Source organism: Gigantopelta aegis, chromosome 13 (assembly GCF_016097555.1).
Source record: "Gigantopelta aegis isolate Gae_Host chromosome 13, Gae_host_genome, whole genome shotgun sequence".
In the NCBI taxonomy this organism is placed as follows: domain Eukaryota; kingdom Metazoa; phylum Mollusca; class Gastropoda; order Neomphalida; family Peltospiridae; genus Gigantopelta; species Gigantopelta aegis.
This window is the reverse complement of record NC_054711.1, coordinates 8,665,397-8,686,671: the sequence shown is the minus strand read 5'-3', so window position 1 is coordinate 8,686,671 and position 21,275 is coordinate 8,665,397. Positions and strand designations below refer to the sequence as shown.

Here is a 21,275-nt window from a genome sequence, read left to right as displayed (position 1 = left end):
CCCGGGGAAAGGTCTGATTAAATAGAGAATAACTAGTTAATGACGTTGAATATCTGCTTTATCCTGTGAAGGTATGAATGGGGAAATCCTGCTAGGCAGTGCCTCGCAGAATTCCCCATTCATACCTTCACAGGATAAAGCAGATATTCAAGGTCAGTAACTAGTTATTATCTTTGTCCTGCAGACCATAAAATGAAGGGGAAGAGCTATTATTTCTGTTATTTCAGCCACATTGTACAATGACCTAGAGGTCAAATGAGCAATTTTGTAATGTAGCTATGCGTGGGACGTCATTTGAGTGACGTCAAAAGTCATAATCTGTTAGTATACGTTTATGACTTTGCTTTAATCGGTCATCATAATCTGTCAATAGAAACAGTCGTTGCAGGATAAATAGCAGTTATTGTTTCGCCTTTATAGGTAATATTTGCAGGGCTAGCTCAGAGTGTGTAGAAAAATTTGCCAAATTATCTATTAAACTAAAAATTGCAGAAACCCGTTATTTTTAACAAAATGTCAATCATCATATGACATTCTTTTGCCAAATTGAAATAAAATTGGCCAGTTATGTTTAAAATTCGCAACTGGCGAATTTGGTGAGTGGCAGAGCTAGCCCTGATTTTTCTGACATCAGTGGCGTCAAGTTTTGTCGGAAAGTTTAACGTCAGTCTTTTGCTTGGTTTTTTACAAACTGTAAGGTCGGTAAAACTTGGTGTATAGTTGCACCTGTAGATGTTCATCACAGTGTGCTGCAAATGTTTATGGTAGGGAAGACATTTAATTCCATGGGCTACTTGTGAGTAATATTTTGTCTTAAAAGAGTTTTAAAGAAACAAAAATATTAGATGTTAAATTTGGACCCTTTGTACTTTATTATTACTATTTTTTAATTATGTGCAGTGCTTATATACACTTGATCTGCAGAAATCTGTGTAACCTGGATGGCTGTGTAAACTGGTGCAGAATGAAAGAAAAGGAAATATTTTATTTAACAATGCATTCAACACATTTTAATTATGATTATATGGCATCAGACATATGGCTACGGCAATCTTCGTAACAGTCTTTAAATTCCTTGAAAACTCCATTTTTTTGCCATGGACAGCAAAATAAACAAACTGATTTGGTATTTTTTTATCACATTCTATTGCCTTTGACTGCTGTGTAAAAGTCTTTGAAAATAGCAGGTAAAAGTCTTTGAAAGTAGCAGGTAAAAGTCTTTGAAAGTCTTTGAATTTGTTTGATCTTTAAGGCTATGAACCCTGAGTGTATTTCTAATGCTTGGCATACACCTGGCGATTAACATCGACTTGCCTACTAAGGACCACAAAGATAGAGGGAACTCACTGCCACTCCATGATCCATTCATTTCGATTTAGCAGCAAGGAATCTTTTATATGCAACATCCTATAGACAGGATAGTACATACCACAGCCTTTGTAACACAAGTTGTGGAGCTCTGGTTGGAATTATAAATAGCCCAGTGGGCTCCTGACAGGGATCGATCCTAGACCAACTATGCATCAGGTAAACGCGTTGCCTCTGGGCTATGTCCCACTCCTCGAGTCCTATCCAGTATCAATAATTTGAGTGAAATCTCTCTAGTGTACCACACCTTGTAGATACCAGCACATTTTGTTAGTCTTCATAAAAACCCCCAAACATTTTATCTATTTGTAGCAAGACATCTTTTATATGCACTTTCCCACAGACAAGTTGGCACACACCACAGCATTTGCTATACCAGTGGTGCTGCACTAGTTGGGATGGGGTAATAACCAATGGGTTCGCAGAGGAGATTTGATCCTGTGACCCAGTCACCTCAGACGAGCACTCTACCAAAAGAACTAAATCCCACCTGGTTAACCAATACTCAATGGAGGAAATGTCTGTGGAAATGCCATTTTTTAAAAGCAATATTTATTATTCATGGATATATAGAGAGAGGACGAGTATGAAGCTGTAATTAGTGCCCATTCTTACGGCTCTTACAAAATTGGCTCGAGTGTCCTTCCTAGCCCTGCCCTGTTTAACAAATTATAAATAAACTGGGCAGGGCTGAGGACAATTGAATATTTGAGTGGACCAATTTTTTTAAAATTAAGAAATGAGGGAATGTGGACCTAATATAATTTTTTGGTGCCAGCTAAATTTTCTTAATAGTTATTTCAGTAAATTAAAATAATTTTAGTAGGCGCAATTTTTGATCGGGCTGACCGAAATAAAAAGAATAAATTACTTATTTACTAATATTTAGAATGCTATCATGGAATTAAGCCCAAAGGAGGAAAAGGCTACAAAAAACTTACAATTTTATTTAAATATTCAAACAGTCATTGTAAATGAGCACTGGCTGAAATTAGAAATAGCCAATGCAATCCGATTAAAATTAGCTCTACTGGTCTCGCCAGTAGATCTAACAGCATTGCGTGGACTCCCATGTCAAGGTGACATTTCATCTATAAATAACAATTTAAATATCGACCAATAACACTTCACCTTTTATAAGGTTATTCGGGAGCATACAAATTCTAAAAATACCGGTCGAGACTATTTATGCAATAGGCGAACTTGTTGGTCTATTTCAACATTGAAAAAACAGGGAGAAAAGTGCAGTAATAAACTCTGGATTGTATACTAGTATAAACAGATTTTATGGCTATACCATCACGTTTTTTTTTTCCGTCTTGAAACTAATTTTATATAAAATTTTATATTGAAATTAGTTTCCGGCATACTTCGTAATTCACCCAAATCATTTTGTATACCCTCGGCATAAACCCGAATGTTTTAAAAAACAAATTCAAAATACTGGCATGATGTTACAAGTAAGGTTTTGATTGGTCGAATAAAAGGTCAACTGGACATGAGCTCCAACGGGCTGCTGTTAGATCCACATGTAATACTAGTAGTGGAGCTAATTTTAATTCGATTGTAGCCAATGGGCCCACTGTCCCAAAGGTTCAATCCTAGACCACTGGGCTACGTCCAGCCCTCAATGATTGGATGTCAAACATTTGATCATTCTGATCTGTAGTCTTGAGAGGAAACCTGCTACATTTTTCCATTAGTAGCAAGGGATTTTTTAGTTGCACTTTCCCCACTGACAGGAAAGCACATACCATGGACTTTAATATAGGCCTACTAGTTGTGGGGCACTGAAAGAGAAACAAATATGGGTCCACTGAAGGGATTTGATCTTGTGACCCAGTCACCTCAAGCGAGTGTTTTACTGACTGAACAGAATTACACCCTTGCCTTTTGGGAGTTGAAATAATAAATTCCACACTTTATCCTGCAAGCACTGGCGGCCCGGCAAGTTCTGTTTTTGCAGTTTCCAAGATTTGATGCCACAGACTTTCAGTTTTGATATTATTCGAGTTTACTCAGGAGTGATATCCCTATCACTCTCACTTCCCATAGACCAGTTCAAGGAGAATATAATTTAGAGCATGGCATATGAGTTTATATGCTATCAATATGACAATACATGTATCTTAAAGGCACAGGCCCTAGTTTGAACCCGTAAAAATGGACACTAAGTTTAGTTGATCTACAAACTTCATTTGGATAAAGTTACAACAGAGTGAAAGAAGAGTCTGTGACGTTAAAACCAGGAAATATCCTTAAAAAATAAAGACTAGAACTCTAATCAATAACAGCTACTTCTCAGATGCATGTGGTGTGTTTTTAAAAGTATCAACAATGCATTTTGAGGTATTAGAAACAACAGGATAACCAGAAACACTTCAGTTCTACGGAAATGGATAATCTAAACAATAAAATGTAAGTAAATAGGTTTGATTTCAGTGATCATAAACGGCTCTAATGGTGAAAAATATGCTGGAGTGTTTAAAAACTAGGGTCTGTCCCTTTAAATGGCTCCTCATAATCAAATATTGTTCATGTCACAGTCTGACTTTCATGTTGGAGACAAGTACAAGGGACTCAACACCGCTCTGAGACCAATTCACATACATATGGCCTCAGACCACAATTAATTTCGCTATATGTTTCTATATAGCCTTAGTGGCTATAACATTTTTATTAATATCAGCAGGCCCGTGAAGTTTTGTATGTACCTTTGCCTGCATGGGGGACACATACCCTGAAAAGGACAACCCCTGTTGTCCAGCTCTTTCTCCCAGCATATTGGTTTAAACAGACACACCCTCTAAACCAGGCCGGAGTACACCCATTTTACACAAAAAGCACTACTTTTGCATGGGCCGGAATTACCACAAACAAGTCTTCAATGTCAACAAGTTACACATGTTTACAAACTACATGCTATCCCCTGTCACTTCAGTCAAACAGTTGCCACTTCATAGCTGTCTGCCATGAAATAATCACAGTCAAACAGCAGACTACTTGCGCGGTCAAACTTCCGGATTTTCGACAACCAAATGGGAAGATAACTGTAATCTGAGGCCATATGTAACTTTAATATGTTATGAATGAACTTTGCACAGGCGTCACAAGTGAGATGATGGGGGAGGTGAGGGGTGGGTCCAATGAACATTATATATATCCCCATTGAAAGTTTATTTTGTTTAACGATACCACTAGAGCACATTGATTTATTAATTATCGGCTATTGGATGTCAAACATATGGTAATTTTAACAGTCATTGAGAGGAAACCCGCTACCTCTTTTCTCATTTGTAGCAAGGGATCTTTTATATGCACCATCCTACAGACAGGATAGAACATACCATGGCCTTTGGCATATCAGTTCTGGTGCAATGGGGATCGATCCCACAATGACCGCGCACCAAGCGAGCACTTTACTAATGGGCTACGTTCATCCCCGCCCCACCGCCATTGAAAGATTAATTAATATATCGCCCGAAAACACACATACGTTTCTGACATCTTCCGATATTTTTCATGGACATGATCGAGCTAAAGTTCCGTATAGCAAGAAGATTTAGGAATCTGAATTTTAGACAAGGGGCGCAAAAAGTAGTAGGCCCCTAGACCTAATCAAAATCAATCTACCACCATAAGCCTATGAAACGGGAGGGGTGGGTAGGGGGAGTAGTTCCCAAAATTCTGAATTATTGGGGATGGGGGGGGGGGGGCTAGAGTAGTAGTTCCCAAAGTTCAGAATTATTGGGGGGGGGGGGGGGCTAGAGCCCCAGGCTCCAAATTAAATATGGCATTGTAAGAAATGTTTTAGCCTCGTTCGAACCTCCTGTACACCACAATCTACGCCTTTCGTGCACGCGTATATCAGAATAGGCCTATAGTTTTTTTTAACTTCAAAATAATCACAGTCTACTTTAAAAAAAACCCAACAATCTTTATTATTTTATTTTATTTATTTTAAAAATTTGTGTTGCCACCCTTGTTATTCTTCATTTTAAAATTTGCTTCTTTTTCAACGTAATTAATAAACGAATTTACATTAGAATACCACGGATATCGTACACCATTTCCAAATTTAATAGTTTACGTATTTCTGTTATTTTAATTACTGTTGCAAATTTAGTTTTACTGGCTAGAATAAAACGGGAAATTTGTAATAATAATATTAAATAATAATAACAAAAGTTATAAAATAATACCCAATAAATTATAAATGAAAATTATAAATAACCCCTCCAAAACTCACAAAATAAAATAAAAACTAAACTCCCTACGACCCCCTCCCCCCCCCCCCCACACACACACTCCCTCATCCAACAGCAAACTACAAACTACAAACGGACAATGAAATCGAAGTTGTTAACAAAAGAAACAAATGGAAAAATAAATTAACCTGGAAAAAGATGAAATTGTGGATGTGGATACTTTTTGACGTGCCCCTGTCCAACTGAGGTTCAGGCACGCCCACCCCGGGTCTGGCCTCTGACTTCGCCAATGAACAATCCCGGGGCGGGAAGGGGGTGGGGGTGGGAGAGGGGGGAACTGTAAAATAAATAAAATGCAATATTGAGTTATATAGGAATTAGCTTTTCTTTCTTCTTTTTTTATTTTACAAGAACTTAACATTCGGCCATGTTCGTCTAATTCCGTTAACTGGATCAACTTCCGTTAGATGGGCAATGAAGTGCAACCATTTCTTCCAGACGAAATGATTTTTCTTTTTCTTTTTACTTGATAATTAGGAAGATGGCGTCTGATGTGAGTAAACAGAGACAAGGCGATAGTTTGTGTGTAGTTTCAAAAGTACTGTAAATCTCCTTAGGGAGACATATTGTCGACCTAGTTCGCGAGAGTAAGTGTGCAGACACTGACCCGTTTTCGTTGTCTGATTTGGTTTCATGCAGACGTAAACAAAAGCAATAACCCGGTTACAAAAATTTGGTTACAGACGACGGAGGCGATTTATTATTTGACCAGTGTATAGCTGTCACTTGTTATAGTTTTTCTTTCTTTTTAAAGCAACAGACGAAACTGTCCGTAAAGCCAATTTAATTCAGGAAGCAAAAATAAAAAATAAAAAAATAATTAAAAAATCAAATGTAAAATTCTGTTTTACCTGACAAAATGTCTGCCTGCAACATTTTTAAAACTGTATATATTTTTTTTATTCAACCATGAATCCAGACTGAAATTTTTTATGACCAAACCACCAAACCACAATCATTTTCTTTTGTTTTTAATTGTAATTTTGTGATTTTGTCTATTGAACGATTTAATTAAATGACGAGAGACAGTCTAAGAGACGGTCTAAGACAATGCCCACCTTTATTTTTCGGCGGACTATTCAAAATTGCACCTAATTTCCTTTCGCACCCTTTCCATTTCAACAGGCATTTGGCTTAATCCTGCTGGACATTCCAAATTCTATAGCACCCATAACCCACCCTCCGCCTGTTACCGATCCTAGTCGGACTGCTGGTGCTCCCTTGCACCTGCCAGTTTAAGCAGTCCCCCTCTCCACCCCACCCTTTCCTGTCCTGGACAGTGGGGCCTGGCCGAAGCTGGCATCTGTGCTCGGGACAGGCATGCGCTATCACAGCTTGTTCTGAATGTGCATGTTAAACACACTGACCTGACCTAAGACAATAAAAGAAAGGAAATGCTAATTTAACGACGCACTCAACACATTTCACTTACGGTTATATGATGTCAGACACAGATATTGAGAGAGAATACACGCTGTTGACACTTCATAGGCTTCTCTTTTCGATTAGCAGCAAGGGATCTTTTATATGCACCATCCCACAGACAGGATAGTACATACCATGGCATTTATTACACCAGTTGTGGAGCACTGGTTGGAACAAGAAATAGCCCAATGAGCCCACCGACAGGGATTGACCCCAGACTGACCGTGCATCAAGCTAGCACCTTACCACTGGGCTACATCCCACCCTCTAAGACAATAAGTGTTTCATTTTGTGGAAAGGTTTCTACTAACACCCCAACCTTTTGTAATATACTCTTCAAAAGAAGAAACGCAAAACCACATTGTCGTAACATTTGGAGAATTGATTTAATTATTGAATGGTGAGTCCGATAATTACCAAATGTTGCAGGATTGTTCACAATTCACTCTAGTCCATTGTGAGTAAGAGATAGGACACACCACCAAGGTCAAGGTCATCTGGAGTCAATACCGGGTGTGGCCTCCGCGTGTGTTGACAATTGCCTGGCACCGCCTGCCCATTGAAGCAACCAGAGTACGGATGACGTCCCGGGGGATGGTGGCCCACTCGGCCTGCAAGGCTGCTGCCAGCTCGGGCAGGGTCTGGGGCTGTGGTTGTCGCTGTCGGAGGCGTCGGTCCAACTCGTCCCATAGATGCTCAATTGGGTTCAAATCCGGTGATATCGATGGTCAAGGAAGGACATTAATGTTGTTGTTCTGTAGGAAAGCCGTTGTGAGACGTGCTGTGTGAGGCCTGGCGTTGTCATGTTGGAACACTGCGTTGGCCATAACTGGAACGATGTGTGGCCGGAGGATCTGGTCAATGTAGCCCTGTGCATTCAGGTTGCCCTGCACGTGGACCAGGTCAGTTCTGCCAGTGTGTGAGATGGCTGCCCACACCATGACACTACCCCCGCCGAATCTGTCCACTTCCTGCACGCAGTTTGCCGCATAACGTTCACCACGACGCCTATACACGCGACATCTTCCATCATGACGTCGGAGCAGAAATCGGGACTCGTCACTGAACCACACCTGTCTCCATCGCAGTTGAGGCCATTGTCGATGAATCTGGCACCACTGCAGTCGGAGTCGACGGTGTTGTGGTGTTAAGATGACACCTCGAACTGGACGTCTGGCACGAATTCCTACCTCACGTAGGCGGTTCCGTACGGTCTGGTCGGATATCCTGCGCAAACCTGGTATTGCTGCGGCTGTGGAGGTGGCAGTAGTCAATCGTTCCCGAAGGTGGCGTACCCGGATGTAGCGGTCCTGCCCGGGGGTAGTGACCCGTGGTCGACCGGATCTAGGGAGGTCACGTGTTGATCCATGTTGCTGGTAACGGTCCCACAGTCTGGAGATGGTGCTTGGGGACACATGGAATGCCCTGGCAATGGCCGTTCTGGATTCGCCTGCGTCTAGTCGGCCGATGGCATTGTTTCTCTGCGGTTCACTGAGACGTGGCATGTCCTGGATTGTCAACTGTCGGCCAGATACAGAGGCCAGGCAAGCGAACACCCTGCACTTTTATACTGTCGGTGTTCATGTTGCACGTGCAGACAACGCACGTGCAGTGGTGACATGGTTTGCACGTGGCTGCGTTTTTGCGAATATTCACATTTTGGAACTTTATTGTACAGTAGCTGCGTTTTATCGAATGTAACCGTGGGAATGTGTTTGGGACATGCAATGACCTTATATTCACAAAGCATGAACCGGTAGGAAACATAAAATCGGAGTTATAACCCATTTGTACCCTTTTGCGTTTCTTTTTTTGAAGAGTATATTTATGAAAGTCTAGACCACGATTTAATACTGTACAGCAAACAAAAAATATTTTAAAGGTAGCCATTTTGTTTTTAAATTAATAGGGCCAGGGATTTAGCTCAGTCGGTTGAGGTGCTTGTGTCGCAGGATTGAACCACCTTGGTGAATCCATTCAACATTATTTTTTCTCATTCCAACCAGTGCACAACAACTGGTCAAAGGCTGTGGTATGTACTTTCCTGTCTGTGGAAAAGTGCATATAAAAGATCCATTTCTGTGTTAGGAAAAATGTAGCGGGTTTCCTACGTGTCAGAATTACGAAATGTTTGACATCCGATAGCTGATTATTAATTAATCAATGTGCTCTAGTGGTGTCGTTAAACAAAACAAACTTCTTCTTTTAAAATTAATATTTATTTATTTTTGTTTCAGATGTTATGCAACAACTATATATATTCATGTGCAGCGTAGGGTGTTGAATCTGCAATGGGAAGTGCATCCTCCAAGTTTCGCAAACATCTGCAGAATGGGGACGAAGTGGCTGCCCTGCAGCTCTATAGCAACAACAGTGACCTTCGAAAAGGCCTTGACCCCAATTGCTCCTATGGTGATTCCCATCAGCATGAAACTCCGCTGCACTTTGCAGGTCGCCATGGCATGCGAAGCTTGTTAAGGTAATTTTTAAGGATCACATTCTTCTAAAAAAGTTTTACATGAAATGAGTTAAAATAATAGCCTTAGCTTTGGGGCTAGTAAAAATGTCCAACGATGTCAAATGAATTGTTAGTGTCTTTAAAACAGTAAAAGCCTGCTTTCTTGGTCCTAATGGCATCAGATTCCTTTCATACCTGTATCTCTGATTATTCACTTGCGACAAGTCATCAAGGGGATATAGTGTCTTTGCCCATACACATGTATATTACATGAAAAACACAATGTCACCATTCTACTGACTTTCTCATTTCTCATTCGATTTTCATGAACTTTCACATATAGGAATAAGATCATGATATCTTTAACAAATTCATGTTTCGTCTCTCTGTGTAAAAGGTTGAGGTCACTCAATAAAAATAGAAATTATGATGTCAACGAACGGTCTGTCAACATCATTTCTTCCAATTTTTAAGAAACTTCACATATAGGAATAGGATCATGATATCTTGGAACAAATTCACGTTTCACCTTTGTGTCAAAGGTCAAGGTCACTTAATTGAAAATAGAAATTATGATGTCACTGGTCTACCAATTTTATTTCTTCCAGTTTTTATGAAACTTCACATATAAGAATAAGATCATGAACGAGTTAGCGTTTTGCCTCTGCATGAAATGTCAAGATCATTTACTAAGAATAAAAATTATACATTGTTTCTTTTCAGAATATTTCTTTATGAAAAAGGCGGAAATCCTAACAAGACAAATGCAAAGAAAGAAACCTGCCTGCACTGCGTGTGCATGGAGAAAAATGCACGTTTTTACAATGTACGACAGCGCCGCGCCGACTGTCTACTGATGGTTCTCAAGTGGAGAGGGGCGACACTTCAAGAAGGGGAGATAGAGAAGATAAATCTGAATTGCCAAGACGAGGTGAGAACCTTGGGGACAAGAATACCTAGGAACCTTTTTGTCTAAATGGAAATAACTCTTATATTACAGATCTCTGCAAGTTAAACATTTACTTTTCTTGAACGTGGGACTCGAACTTAAGAATTTGTCACCCACAGCATTTAAAAAAAAAACAATTCTGTGGGTGAAAACGTACCACCAACAGCAATTTCAAGCATGCCTACAGCAATTTTTTTTAATTTGACTTTTGCAGGAAATAAACATGACTAAAAGGTTATTTTGTTGCATGTAAATATATTTAAATGTTAAATAATGGCAGATAATGTACACCAGATCTATTTGTTTTGCTGTCATTGAGGAGTTTTACTGAGTAATTTTTATTCAGCGGCACAAAATTTCTCCTGACCTACTCAGGGCTAGCTCTGCCACTTGGCAAATTCGCGAATTTTATGAACAATTGGCTAATTTTATTTTGATTTGGCGAACAAATTTCAATTTATATATCAATTCGAGCCCTGCATCCTTTAGATTTTGACAAATTCAGGAGTGCAGGACTTCTAGAATTGTTTTAAAAATCCACTGGCCATGATTAAAAATTCACGAGCCCTACTTTAAGTAAATACAATTTTATTAATAGGAATAATCAGATATGTCACCTTAAGGGGGGATATAGATTTGGGTGGTGGTGGGGTAGGAGCTGGCAGGATATTCATATTTACAAAATAGACTTAAATGCAGCATTTGACAAAACAAATTGTACTAGCCATTGGGCATGGCAATAGTAGTTATTTACTAGCCCAACATTGATTATCACTAGCCATGGGAGTGGAGCTACCATAATCTAGAAGTCCTGGGAGTCTGATAAATCTCAACCATTTTCTGAAAACATGTTTTCAGTCTTTAGTTTTTTAAAACAAAATTATTATTCACATGTTAAAACAATCAGTTTTAACTGATTGCCTTTTCTGTGGTCCACCCAAATATGAGGTCGGCTGATGAGTCACTGAAGGACCACCATTGGGTGTGATTATTTTGGACGCAGTGTTTTATTGTCTTGATTTTGGTGCAAACTAGGGCTATAGAAATAGATCTGAGCCCGTGCTTATAAAACCTTTTTAGAGTCCAGACTCAATCTCTAATGATGTCACATGCATACATTTTATATGGCATTGTCATGATGTTCATGTCTCAGACTCTATTAGTCTCGAGTCACACTCTTAAAAGTTTTATAAACACCATGCCTGGTCATCAAAATGCATGTGGAATTATTGACGATGTGTCATACTGATAATAATAACCAACATTATATGTTATATAATAATATATAATTATATATAATAATGAATGTTACATGTATATATATCTTCTTTCTTTTGTTTAGAAAAACAACACTGCCTTGCATTATGCAGCTAGTTCAGGACTGAAGAAATGTGTTGAGGTATGACTTCGTTTTTACTCTTTATTTGGCCAAGACATCTGACCAGTAGTGAAATGCTTGCTGGATGTGTGATGTTGGTGGGCCCCTTAGGGGATTTCTTGTTCCAGCTAGTGTCCCACAACTGGCATATCAACGGTCATGGTATATACTCTCCTGTCTGAGATGTGGCACATAAAAGATCGCTCCTATATGTAATCTTTAGCTGTATGACTGATGCCATATAACTACATAAAAATGTGTTGAGTGCATTACATAAAACAGTTTTTTCCTTCTTTCCTTATACATTACTTAAAGTTTTTTGCATAAATTGTGAATTTCTTGTTTCAGCCAGTGCATCATGAGTGGTATGTGCTACTCTGTCTGGTATGCATATATACAAGATCCCTTGCTACTAATGTAAAAATTAAGCAGGTTTCCTCTCTAAGACTTTATATTTTAATATTATCAAATGTTTGACATGCAATAGCCAATGATTAATAAATTAATGTGATCTTGTGGTGTTAAAATTAACAAACTAAATTGTGAATTTTAATTAATTTAATACTGGTTTAGGATGAAGACTTTGTGTTTAACATGTAACAGCCATTAGTTAATATCCACTGGTTGTAATGAGATGTTAACGAAATATTCCATTTCTGTTTTAGCTGCTAGTACAGTATGGTGCTCCTTTGTTCATGGAAAACGAAGACAACTTGACACCGTGTGACTGTGCTGACAAGAATGGTAACTCTGACATTGCCTTGTATCTCGAGTCGAAAATGGTATTTTCTGTAAGTATGACTACAGGTTGTTTGAAATTTATTATTATTTACTTGAGTTGATGAAAGTTAGTTTTTCACACTTTATTTAGTAGAATTATATTTTCAACACACTGTATGAAAATCCCAAAACAGGAAAAGTTTAAATATAAACTATTTTTGTTACAATTTTCTCCCTATGTTTTGGCAGCTGGTATAGTCAAATTAATTATGTGTAGCTATATTTGTGCAACTGGACATATGTTGCTGCCAGAATATATAGAGAAAATTGTGACAAAAGTGATCTGTATTGCTTACGTGTTTTGTTTGATGACACATGTATATGGATATAGATATTTTTTTTGGATGAAAGGACACTACCACAATGTGTAGTTATATTTTATTATAAAGTTAAAAATTATAATAAAACATATTTCAAAATTGTAATATAACATGTATATATACTCTTCAAAAGAAGAAACGCAAAACCACATTGTCGTAACATTTGGTGAATTGATTTAATTATTGAATGGTGAGTCCGATAATGACCAAATGTTGCAGGATTGTTCACAATTCACTCTAGTCCATTGTGAGTAAGTGATAGGACACACCACCAAGGTCAAGGTCATCTGGAGTCAATACCGGGTGTGGCCTCCGCGTGTGTTGACAACTGCCTGGGACCGCCTGCCCATTGAAGCAACCAGAGTACGGATGACGTCCCGGGGGATGGTGGCCCACTCGGCCTGCAAGGCTGCTGCCAGCTCGGGCAGGGTCTGGGGCTGTGGTTGTCGCTGTCGGAGGCGTCGGTCCAACTCGTCCCATAGATGCTCAATTGGGTTCAAATCCGGTGATATCGATGGCCAAGGAAGGACATTAATGTTGTTGTTCTGTAGGAAAGCCGTTGTGAGACGTGCTGTGTGAGGCCTGGCGTTGTCATGTTGGAACACTGCGTTGGCCATAACTGGAACGATGTGTGGCCGGAGGATCTGGTCAATGTAGCCCTGTGCATTCAGGTTGCCCTGCACGTGGACCAGGTCAGTTCTGCCAGTGTGTGAGATGGCTGCCCACACCATGACACTACCCCCGCCGAATCTGTCCACTTCCTGCACGCAGTTTGCCGCATAACGTTCACCACGACGCCTATACACGCGACATCTTCCATCATGACGTCGGAGCAGAAATCGGGACTCGTCACTGAACCACACCTGTCTCCATCGCAGTTGAGGCCATTGTCGATGAATCTGGCACCACTGCAGTCGGAGTCGACGGTGTTGTGGTGTTAAGATGACACCTCGAACTGGACGTCTGGCACGAATTCCTACCTCACGTAGGCGGTTCCGTACGGTCTGGTCAGATATCCTGCGCAAACCTGGTATTGCTGCGGCTGTGGAGGTGGCAGTAGTCAATCGTTCCCGAAGGTGGCGTACCCGGATGTAGCGGTCCTGCCCGGGGGTAGTGACCCGTGGTCGACCGGATCTAGGGAGGTCACGTGTTGATCCATGTTGCTGGTAACGGTCCCACAGTCTGGAGATGGTGCTTGGGGACACATGGAATGCCCTGGCAACGGCCGTTCTGGATTCGCCTGCGTCTAGTCGGCCGATGACATTGTTTCTCTGCGGTTCACTGAGACGTGGCATGTCCTGGATTGTCAACGGTCGGCCAGATACAGAGGCCAGGCAAGCGAACACCCTGCACTTTTATACTGTCGGTGTTCATGTTGCACGTGCAGACAACGCACGTGCAGTGGTGACATGGTTTGCACGTGGCTGCGTTTTTGCGAACATTCACATTTTGAAACTTTATTTTACAGTAGCTGTGTTTTATCGAATGTAACCGTGGGAATGTGTTTGGGACATGCAATGACCTTATATTCACAAAGCATGAACCGGTAGGAAACATAAAATCGGAGTTATAACCCATTTGTACCCTTTTGCGTTTCTTTTTTTGAAGAGTATATTTAAGGATTTGAAATTAAATTTGATTTACGCCTGAGAAATGCATCAAAATAAAATTCATACAGCATAGTATCAGGGCTAGGTCTGGGTTTGAAGAAAATTTCTCCAAATTATCTACTAAACTTAAAAAATGCCAGAAACCCATTTATTTCATGAAATTATTTCTCCAAATTAAAATATAATTTGCCAATTGTTTTTAAATTCGCAATTGGTGAATTTGGCGAGTGTCAGAGCTAGCCCTGTAATATGTATGAATAAATAGAGGATATTTCATATTTTTTGTCAAATATGATTTATATCTCATCGAATGAAGTTTGCAATCATATCTCACAAGTCGCAAGTGATACGATTGCAAACTTCACGAGATGAGATATAAATCATATTTGACAAAAAAACATGAAATTTTCTATTTATTATATAACCTTTGGCAATTTACCTTTATTTTTAAAATGCCAGCAGAAAAATAGTGCTGGCTTTCTTACAGTGAAGATAACACTTTCTACAGTGACGATAACACAATTTAGAGTGAAATAGTAAAATTTTCATTCTAAAATGTGTTATCGTCACTGAGTGACTGATAAAACTTCTATTTCACTGATATTTTAAGATATTTCACTGAATGCTATATAATATATTATGTTATTTGTATTTTACAGAACGATGGAGTGTCGGAAGATGAAGATAACGAACCACTGATTGCGCCTGTTGAGGTTTGTCAGATTCTAAAGTTACACGGATGAGATATGAGCCTATTGTTTGTGTTTAGGGTCAGTGATAAGGGCCCGCATGATGCTCGATCAATGGATAATTTGTTACCTTGTTGTGGTTTATTGTTATTATAAGCCCATCTATGAGTTGCATTATGGTATGGCATTGTCCATCTGTCCATACATCTGTCTGTTAACTTTTTCTTGTCTGGACCATATCTTGCATACAGATGCATACAGGACCATCAAACCTCACATGTAGGAATAACTTGGGATGATGGTGTGTCGTGTACTATTACCAGGTCACTGTGACCTACTTTTCACGATCTACTGCACATAACAGTAAATCCTTGTTCGGACCATATCTTTCATATAGGTGCATACAAGACCATCAAACCTCACATGTAGGAACAACTTGGGATCGTTGTGTGTCGTGTACTATTACTAGGTCACTGTGACCACTTTTCACGGACTGCTGCACATAACAGTAAATCTTTGTCCTGACCATGTCTTGCATACAGATGCATACAGGACAATCAAACCTCACATGTAGGAACAATTTGGAATGGTGGTTGGTCCAAAATAAACTGTTCATCCATCCCAATGCAAAAATTTCACATAATTAGATTTGAATCATACCTGTAACCTATTCATTAATATTAATATAGATTAATTCATTTATATATGGTTTTCCATCAAACTCCTGATGGGCATATCATGTATCTCATCAGTACTCTAGTTTTTATTTATGTTATTTCATTGATATTCAATTCAGCCAACATGCTAATAAAATAAAAGAGTAACCCATGGAGTCATGGCAGCAGGTTTCTTCTCGTGAATTGTATGTTTCTTAACCATATGTCCAGTGCTACATAATCGTAAATAAAAAAAATGCAGGGCTAGCTTTGCCACTCGCCAAATTCACCAGTTGCAAATTTTAGTAACAATTAGCAAATTTTATTTTCATTTGGCGAACAAATTTCATGTAATAATTGGTGTTTTGTTGGAAAATAACTCTGGGTTTTGCATTTTGTGAGATAATTTGGCAAAATGTTTTGCTCATCCAGAGTTAGCCCTGAAATGTGTTCAGAGCATTGTTAAAACAAGTCTTCTTTCTGGTATATTAAAGGTTGTGGTATGTGCTGTCCTGTCTATGGGAAAGTGCATTTAAAACATCTGCTGATGATGTACGTCTGTGAATTACCAAAGGTTTGACATCAAATAGCTGATGATTAATTAATCAATGTGCTCAATGGCGTTAAACAAGTCAAACTTTAACTTGACTGTAATATCAGTAGGTTTCTTCTCTCACAAGATTGCTTCACTTTTGTTCAGGAATACTGTGGACTGCGGGCTCAAGACCTCCAAGAGGCGAAGGATCAGCTGCTGGTTGAAACGGCAGACATGTTGAGTGTTCCACTGTTTACTGCAGAAGCCTTACTCCGTAACCATGGTGAGTTCACAATATGTACGCAGATATACAGTGTTTAGGGAAAACAGCCCTCAAATTTAGCGATAGCCATCTGTAATGCTGCTGCAAGAAGATGTTGCAGAATTGATTAGCAACAGCACTTTTATCATTATTAGATATTTACTTTGCTGTTATTTGCACTGAATTGCAGTCACAATTTTGAAGCCTGGATAGGGTGTGACACTATGAGATTGACTCTAGGGGTGCTACAAAGGTGGGCTTAGTGGTGTAGTTATTAAGCCATCCCCGATAGAAGCTTCCATCGAGAGCAAATTTTAACAGCTCAAATTTGACGTCTCTCTCACTAACCAAGGTGCGGGACATAGCTTAGTGGTACAGTGCTTGCCTGATGCGCGATTGATTTAGGTTGGATCCCCATCGGTGGGCCCATTGGATTATTTCTCGTTCCAGTCAGTGCTCCACAATTTGTGTAACGAAGGCAGTGGTATATGCTATCATGTCTATGGGATGGTGCATATAAAAGATCCCTTACTGCTAATCGAAAAAGAATAGCCCATGAAGTGGCGACAGCGAGTTTCCTCCCTCAATATTTGTGTGGTCCTTAACCGTATGTCCAACGCGAAATAACCGTAAATAAAATGTGTTGAGTGCGTCATTAAATAAACCATTTCCTTCCTTTAACCATATGTCCGACGCCATATAACCGTAAATGAAATGTTGAGTGCATTGTTAAATAAAACATTTCCTTCCTTCTCTTACTAACCAATTTAGCTCAGTTTAGCGGAATTTAGCTCAGTTGGTAGAGTGCTTCCCTGAGGTATTTTGGTTATAAGAACAAAACACTTTGGCAGACACATGCCCCATGTCTGGCATGTGCTGTCCTGTGTAGGAAAGTGCATATAAAAGATTCTTTGCTACTAATGGAAATATCTGTATTCTTTACGCTGAGAACAATGGGTCAGAATTACCAAATGTTTGACATCCAATAGCTGATGATTAATAAATCAATGTGCTCTAGTGGTGTCATTAAAGAAAACAAACTTTAACTTTCATATTTTTATAATGAAAAATGGTGAGTCCGGTTGTTGTTTTTTGGAGGTGGCTAGGGTGGAGAAATTTGTGCTGTAATAGTCTAAACATTTGATTTGAGTGAAAATGTTGTTAAACAAACCTTCCTTTTAAAACAAACAAAAAATATTTTAGAATGGTCAAGAGAAACCTTGCTGGAATCGTGGATGACAAACCCATTTGCCTGCTGTGAGAAATCTGGAGTTACTCCCCCTCAGACACTCTTCAATGAGAGACCGGATGTTCCTGAATCTTTCAAAAGCCCGCTGTCTAGTCCGTGCAGGTCCGAGCCCCCCAGTCCTGATGCAGAGGTTAGTTATAGTCTCGGCTATCTCCAGAGTTGAGAGATACGTTTTACTTGATGATGACTATTGGGGCAACAGCATTAACATTAATTTGGCATACAGTTTCAGTGTTAAACTTTCACGTTTAGCTGCATGTATTGCATACTATAAACCTACAGATTTGTGAGAGTTACGCGGAAATGCGTTTTTCCATTTCATCAAAAAAGAAAACAAAATGATGCAAAAACAAAAGAAAAAAAAGTAGTATCACGCGATTGCAAGTAGTATTCGCACGTAGTACATTCCCTTGGCTGGATTTCGTTAGCTTCACTGCAATTGGCCAGTTTTGTCCAATCCGGGATATGCTATTTGAAAGCCTTTGTTCGACTTTGGAAGAAAGAAGGTGAGCCGTAAGCTGTTTTGTTCCAGCCCCTCTCACATCCCTGAACCTAAATCAATTATTGTTTATAACTGCATCTCAGTAATTCTTGTAATGCCACTCAGTAACCATGGAGATTTTATGTTAAAAGTACAGAACCCTCTGAAAACATTGTACAGTATTTCTAGTTGAGTTAATTTATTGTTAAAGGTAGGGTCAACTCAAACAAGAGCCTTATGTGTTGGAAAGATGCATACCCGGACCACCAACACATACTGACACTTTAGCAAATGAAAAACGCGTAATTTTAGAGTTAATAAAAAAACATGATTATTTCTGCTAACTGGGGGCAGCCATTTTGTTTGGTTTTTGTGACGTCCGGAGTGATAGCTTGGGGCGAAGTGACGTCAGCTCCTGACCATCTCCTGTATGTACAGTGTAAACAAAAGCACTTCTCTTTGATCAACCTGACTTGTAAAACAGCATAAATGACGTAATAATATAATAAACTATTAAACCAAATATATTTCAAGTTGCATTAATGGAACAAAATGGAGTTGTAGTATTTTTCTCTGTTAAATAATCCAAAGGAAAAATTTACACTATTAGGCCTATTGATATAATACATTTGGAACAAAAACAACAGCCCACGATACCCAAGTAATCATTTTGTTTTCTTTGGGACTACGTAATTGGTCAGTTCTGTGGTTTTAGATGGAAAAGTCTACTTAATCAATAGTTTTACAGAATATTTACAGTAATAAACCCTGTCCATTACCATTTTAGGGGCGACAGGTAATATTCCACAATACCGGTATGTATTTTTGTGTCTAGACAGCGTCAATTAATTGGCTCGTCTGGTTACCAATCAAATACACACCTGCCAATCAAGAATCACAGGTAGAAGCAACTAACAGCATAGACCAATTAACTAAGAAAACACTCCGTGTATCATTTCAGTACGTAGGTCAATGCATGGACAAAACATTGTTAATTATTTCGACTTGTTGTGTAGTCACTTTGACAATGGTATTTTATTTTGTATTGAAAAATAATATATATAGAGCTGGATGTACTTACTGCTGGCTTACTGGGATGTGTATTATTACAGAACATTGCAATGTATAACTATTTATCATCCCGTAAAAATCCCGTAAAAACCAGGTAGATTGTGTTTCTCTAGTTCTAAGGCTCATTCCTGAAGTATTACGTAACCACCAGCTCGCCAGAGGGCGTACTCACTGAGGTGGTACAAAATGGCTGCGCCCGTTATATATAATAGCCGTCACATTTAACCGTTTTATTAATTAACTATATGATTATACTTGTTGATATTAAGCAATAATGTGCATTATATATCGTTGAATATGCATACCAGGCCAAATGCCTTAATTGTCCCTTCCTTTAATTTAAACCGGCCTCGGTGGCGTCGTGGCAGGCCATCGGTCTACAGGCTGGTAGGTACTGGGTTCGGATCCCAGTCGAGGCATGGGATTTTTAATCCAGAGACCGACTCCAAACCCTGAGTGAGTGCTCCGCAAGACTCAATGGGTAGGTGTAAACCACTTGCACCGACCAGTGATCCATAACTGGTTCAACAAAGGCCATGATTTGTGCTATCCTGCCTGTGGGAAGTGCAAATAAAAGATCCCTTGCTGCTAATCGGAAGAGTAGCCCATATAGTGGCGACAGCGGGTTTCCTCTCAAAATCTGTGTGGTCCTTAACCATATGTCTGATGCCATATAACCGTAAATAAAATGTGTTGAGTGCGTCGTTAAGTAAAACATTTCTTTCTCTTTTTTTTTTCCTTTAATTTAAAGATAAAGATGGATTTTATTTTCTTATATTTGCTTGGACTATTAATTTTCATATACTTTATGTGTTCCTTGTTATCCTGATGGTTGTACAAGTTCATGTCAGTGTCTTACGGTGACGATATAGCACACGCTAGAATTGTGAATGCTGAATATAATTGTGGATGTGCTCTAGTAGTATTGTTAAACAAAACAAAGTTTACTTTCTATGCTTTTATTATCGTTATGTAATTGCACTTATCTAAGACAGGGGGCGGGACATAGCCCAGTAGTAAAGCACTCGCTTGATACGCGGTTGGTTTGGGATTGATCCCTGTCGGTGGATCATTTGGGCTATTTCTTGTTCCAGCAAGTGCGCCACGACTGGTATATCAAAGGCCGTGGTATTTGCTTTCCCTTGTTCCAGCAAGTGCGCCACGACTGGTATATCAAAGGCCGTGGTATTTGCTTTCCTGTCTTTGGGATGGTGCATATAAAAGATCCATGCTGCATTAGGAAAAATGTAGCAGGTTTCCTCTGATGAATACGAGTCAGAATTACAAAATGTTTGACATCCAGTAGCCGATGATTAATTAATGTGCTCCAGTGGTGTCGTTAAACAAAACAAATACACTTCTTTGTTTTTATTATTGTTACGTAATTGCACTTATCTCAGATGTGGAAGCTGTGTTTAATCCTGCCTTCAAGTTTAACCCTTTTGGGTGTGTATGTTTTTAAATTATTTACATTTATATGACTAGAAGTGTTGCTATATGGATATTTACATACTTTCTACCAGTTTTGTTTTGTTTTGGCAGTGCGACATATGTGCCTCTTCTTTTCTGATTTCTGATGAACCCGTTCAGATGACTTGTGGTCACGACTTCTGCAGAGACTGCTGGGAAACGTAAGTACCACGAAATAATAATTATCATTAATTATGTTTAAAAAGTATATTACTGACAAACAAGTTTTGAGATGATGCGGTCGCAACTTTCAGTAGAGACTGCAGAGAAAAGTATGTAGCATAGATGCATGTATTGTCAAGATAC

General features: G+C 39.2%; 1 protein-coding gene across 2 annotated transcripts in view; it reads left to right on the top strand.

Moving 5' to 3' along the window:
• Window positions 1-6,040: 6,040 nt before the first annotated feature.
• The window catches only part of LOC121387772 (ankyrin repeat and IBR domain-containing protein 1-like), a 33,356-nt gene continuing 18,121 nt past the window's right edge, over window positions 6,041-21,275 (top strand). For both annotated transcript variants that reach the window (XM_041518978.1, XM_041518977.1), the window contains exons 1-9: window positions 6,041-6,129; window positions 9,299-9,540; window positions 10,243-10,450; window positions 11,811-11,867; window positions 12,512-12,637; window positions 15,216-15,269; window positions 16,602-16,719; window positions 17,902-18,077; window positions 21,042-21,130. In XM_041518978.1, the coding sequence (XP_041374912.1) occupies window positions 9,353-9,540; window positions 10,243-10,450; window positions 11,811-11,867; window positions 12,512-12,637; window positions 15,216-15,269; window positions 16,602-16,719; window positions 17,902-18,077; window positions 21,042-21,130 (1,016 nt within the window). In that variant the 5' untranslated portion in view covers window positions 6,041-6,129; window positions 9,299-9,352. The remainder of the gene's footprint in view (window positions 6,130-9,298; window positions 9,541-10,242; window positions 10,451-11,810; window positions 11,868-12,511; window positions 12,638-15,215; window positions 15,270-16,601; window positions 16,720-17,901; window positions 18,078-21,041; window positions 21,131-21,275) is intronic.